Source organism: Habropoda laboriosa, unplaced genomic scaffold (assembly GCF_001263275.1).
Source record: "Habropoda laboriosa isolate 0110345459 unplaced genomic scaffold, ASM126327v1 scaffold23, whole genome shotgun sequence".
NCBI classification, from domain to species: Eukaryota; Metazoa; Arthropoda; class Insecta; order Hymenoptera; family Apidae; genus Habropoda; species Habropoda laboriosa.
The window spans coordinates 959,752-964,392 of NW_017100140.1; the positions used below are offsets into that span (position 1 = coordinate 959,752).

Sequence of the window (4,641 nt, forward strand, 5' to 3'; positions counted from 1 at the left end):
TGTGCTTCCTTATATATATATATTATATAAAAATCGTGTTTTAAAGAAATCCTTTTCGGTCGTATACTATTGCGGTGATTATTAGCCGTAGATTGCCCAACCTGTGATAGAAATCACTAGACAGCAAGTCTGTCCAATATAATATTCGTGTCAAATGAAACTAAGTGCAGTGCTGATAAGATAAAAACTACACTTTTCCCTTTATCGTATTATCAAGTAGCGTTGATTGTACGATTGATCGTAAAACTCACGTAATCGTTCCACAGAAACGCGAACGAATCACAGTTATAATATAATGTATACATGTATAACATGCGAAAGAAAATTGAAACAGTTGTACCTATGAATTCTTGTTTAACAGTACATACACACGCAGGATTGCCATGCGTCAGGCGTTCCCGTGGCAACACCACTCAATTTACACTCGATTAGTTTAGCATCGAACAAAACCCCGTTTAGTTTTACTTCCATCTACACTTTCGCAACACCGACGTTTCTCCATTTTCGATCGATGATCTTTTCCTACGAAGTATCACCGAACTAAAGCCCATCACCATTGCCAGGTTATTTCACACACAATCGATAGACCATCCAGCGAGATCGTTCGAAACGCGCGAATTTTTAACTGTCGCCCAGCTTCAGAAATCGCGTTCGTCCCGTACGCGTAACTACTTTCCAAAGATGTATATACGCGTTCTCGGTGATATTGAAGAAGGTGTGCAGAGACGTGTTTTTAACGGCTGAACGACACGGATAGACGACGATGAGCGATAAAGAGAAGAGGGACAAGTGGCGGTGGTGTTGATTTTTCGGTGACACGTTAGCATAGGCGAGGGGTTTGAATTCCTCCCGTATGGATACTAATTACAGAGCGAATATCTGCAAGTGGCTGCCACCACCGAGTGGCATCCTCGAGAAATGGTTCGCTGACTCGTCGACGCTTGTACAGAGAATGGGCAAACTGATGGAACGCGTAGCCTTAATCATCCGGGACATTACGGACGCACAGGCTTGTGATCTGGAGGTGCGAAACTAACTTTGTCACGGCCAAGTTCCGGGGGTGCAGTTTAGTTTCTCATTATTAAACGACCGTGTAGTCGTGATGCTCTACTGTTAAAATTAGTCCATTCAATGCGATAGCTTCCTCGAGAACCGGGGGGACACCTTCGTGCAACCTGTTAAAATTCGATTGGATATAGAGACGTTGCGCTCTCTCTATCTCCCCCTCACCTCTCTCTCTTTTTCCTTCTCCCTCACTATCTCGATATTTCTCTTCTCATCACTCTCATCCTTCCTTTCTATCTCTCCTTTTCTTCTCTTCCTCTCGCCTTCTTTCACTCTCTGTTTCATCTCATCACTCTCATCCTTCCTTTCTATCTCTCCTTTTCTTCTCTTCCTCTCGCATTCTCTCACTCTCTGTTTCATCTCATCACTCTCTCTCTCTCTCCTTTTACTCTCACTCTCTGTTTCATCTCATTTTTCTCTTTCTCCCTATCACTCTTATCCTCTCTTTCTATCTCTCCCTCTCTTCTTCTCTCCTTCTTTTATTCTCTGTTCCATCTCATCCCTCTCTCCCTATCTCTCTCTCTCTCTCTCACTCTCTCCCTCTCACTCTCTGTTTCATCTCATCACTCTCATCCTCTCTTTCTATCTCTCCCTCTCTTCTTCTCTCCTTTTATTCTCTGTTCCATCTCATCTTTCTCTCTCCCTCTCCCTCTCTCTCTCTCTCTCTCTCTATCTCTCTCACTCCCTCTCTGTTTCATCTCATCACTCTCATCCTCTCTTTCTATCTCTCCCTCTCTTCTTCTCTTCTTCTCTCCTTCTTTTATTCTCTGTTCCATCTCATCCCTCTCTCCCTATCTCTCTCTGTCTCACTCTCTCCCTCTCACTCTCTGTTTCATCTCATCACTCTCATTCTCTCTATCTCTCCCTCTCTTCTTCTCTCCTTTTATTCTCTGTTCCATCTCATCCTCTCTCTCTCTCTCTCTCTCTCTCTCTCTATCTCTCTCACTCCCTCTCTGTTTCATCTCATCACTCTCATCCTCTCTTTCTATCTCTCCCTCTCTTCTTCTCTTCCTCTCTCCTTCTCTCACTCTCTGTTCCATCTCAACCCTCTCTCACTCTCTGTTTCATATCTGAAGAAGCAACGACCTAAGTTTCATCTTCCATTTGCTCCGGCCGTTGGACAATTTCGACTCCCGGAGATTCTTCGGGCACAGTAGATCCGCTAATGTTAAAAGAAACTTGCCCTTCCAACGAGAAACCCCATTGAAATCCTTCTGTCACTCTTGCGACTCTGACAAAGAGTCGCCTGTCGCGTTACTAATTCCCTCCATATGCAGGTATGCAAAGGAGTCGCGAACGATCTAGAGGAGGCGACCGAACAATACAGATCGATCTGCACCATCAACTTAACCACACATCCGATTTACCGATACAAGATCCGTCATTTCCTCACGTTGCTGAAACGGAAGCTGAACGTACTCGCGCGATTCAATCGCAATCTGATCAACGAGATCGTCGACTGCAACAGCGACCAACTGCTCAGGATCATCTTTAGGTGAAAAATCGTCGAACGTTCGCCAAGGGCTACCTACGACAAATCCTATACTTTGTTCTTTCTCAATTTATTTCCACGGAATTGAAGAACGTCCTCTTGTAAACGAACGAAAGAAATATTTTGACAAATGTAAATCTCGTATCGCGCGTGGGTCGAAGAGAGAAATATGTTGGAACGAATTTAACGTGGATCGACAAAAAGTCGAATCTTCTTCTTTGTCAGAATTTCAAGCTACTTTCGCATACAGAGACAAATTCGTTTCCGGGAATAATTCTTCCAAAATTCTTTCAACCTTTGTGGAAAAAGAATCGATTTTTCTGTGTCTCGCCTAAGTTTGTACGTAGCCCTTGAACGAGATCAGGCGAAGAGTATAGAAAGAAATAATTTTAGGTTCCTGTCGAATTTCATCGTTCAGATCAATATTTCCAACGAACCTTTAAATTTTGTAAAAGAAAAAAACGTAGGTTTCTTCTCATTCCACAAATTTTTCCCATTTTCCTTTCCTTTGGTAAGACCATTATTTCCAATTTCCTTGGATTTTCTTTAATTATACTAGGTCATCCCACGAGTTCGTATCGAATTTTATCATTCAGATGAATACTTCCAACGAACCTCTAAATTTGATAAAAAAACAAAAACAAAAGTAAGCTTCTCATTCCACAAATTTTACCTACTTTTTTTTTCAACGAAAACAATATCGTCGCTACAGAATTTCCTCGGATTTTCATTCATATATTTTTCGCTTTCGAACTTACGGGACGATCTGATAATTCTGAAATGTCCTTTCATTGTGAAGAATGTTCCGTGACAATTTCCTTAAGAAAAACGAAGTAACAAGTAAGACTATAGGAAAAGAAGTAAGACTATAGTTGATTTCAATTTCAAAATGATTGCAGGTTGGTGAACATCTACAACGATATCCTGGACATGAACATCGACGTTTCAGACAACTCGGTCAACGTCTTTCAGAACGACTGCCCGGCCATGTTGGAGCCGATGAAGAAGATGTCCGTTACTCGAATACTTCAGGTAGAGAAAAAGGAACACTTGGAAACAAAGTCGAGGATATTATTTTAGAGATAAGAATAATCTTCTCGAATGGCTCTGTACTTTTGTTCAATTTTCACAGACGATTCGTTACTTCGTTTCAGATGTTAGCGAAAAACAAAGCTGAAGAGTCGTGTCACGAGTTGATCGATTGTCTCTTAGCGAATTACGAGCCTCGCGACAAGATCGAGCCCACTTCGACGATATCGGGAGACGCTGATGTCTCTGAAAATTCGAGTATCGAGATCTATCGGTTTGTGCGATGAAAATTTTCGTTTCACGTGCCAAGTAGCGGGTCCAAGTGGAGAAGGAATTTGAAACACTCTGCACGATTCAGTTTTTATTATAACTGTTTGTTGGAAATATCTGAACCTTTTCTTTTTTTCAAGTTCCAAGATTGTTTTTTCAATTCTATTTACAAAGGTTCGCTTTTGAGTTTATTCAAAAATATTGGCCAACGTTAATAATTTCGTTTCTTCGTTTAAGTTGCAAGTTTTTCTTTTAAATTCCATTTACAAAGGTTCGCTTTTGAGTTTATTCAAAAATATTGGCGAACGTTAATAATTTCGTTCGACGTTCCTGAAATTGTGAACATGTTCAATTTTTGTTACGTGGTAATAATTGTTAATACCGTTAAAGAAGAAACGAGGCAAATAAAATTTGAGCTGTTTTTCTTCTCTTCTTTTTTAAGTAGTATAAGTTCAATTTTGAAGAAAAGTGGGTTAAGGCTAAGTTAAACATTCTTTTCGTACGATTTCATGTGAAATACAATGCAGAGCCCTCACGAGACACTTAACACCGCCACTCGAGAGCTTCGCGTTGAAGAAAGAAGTGGAGGTTTCGAACATCGAGAGCATACAAGCTTTAGTTAATACTCAGAATGAACAGGTGGTCAGATTGTTGAACATCGTGCAAGAAGTTTCGCCTAAATTGTTGGGCATCGACGCGCTGAAGAGTGTCAATGGTAATTCTCTCAGCATTTCTACTGTATTCTATAATTCATTTACTTAACTACTGTAATTTTAGTGGAAAAA

General features: G+C 40.7%; 1 protein-coding gene across 1 annotated transcript in view; it reads left to right on the top strand.

Annotated features, from left to right (window-relative positions):
- Positions 1–853: 853 nt before the first annotated feature.
- The window catches only part of LOC108570491 (coiled-coil domain-containing protein 142), an 8,831-nt gene continuing 5,043 nt past the window's right edge, over positions 854–4,641 (top strand). The window contains exons 1-5 of the mRNA XM_017932360.1: positions 854–1,024; positions 2,343–2,560; positions 3,457–3,589; positions 3,712–3,860; positions 4,384–4,571. Of these exons, the coding sequence (XP_017787849.1) occupies positions 854–1,024; positions 2,343–2,560; positions 3,457–3,589; positions 3,712–3,860; positions 4,384–4,571 (859 nt within the window). The remainder of the gene's footprint in view (positions 1,025–2,342; positions 2,561–3,456; positions 3,590–3,711; positions 3,861–4,383; positions 4,572–4,641) is intronic.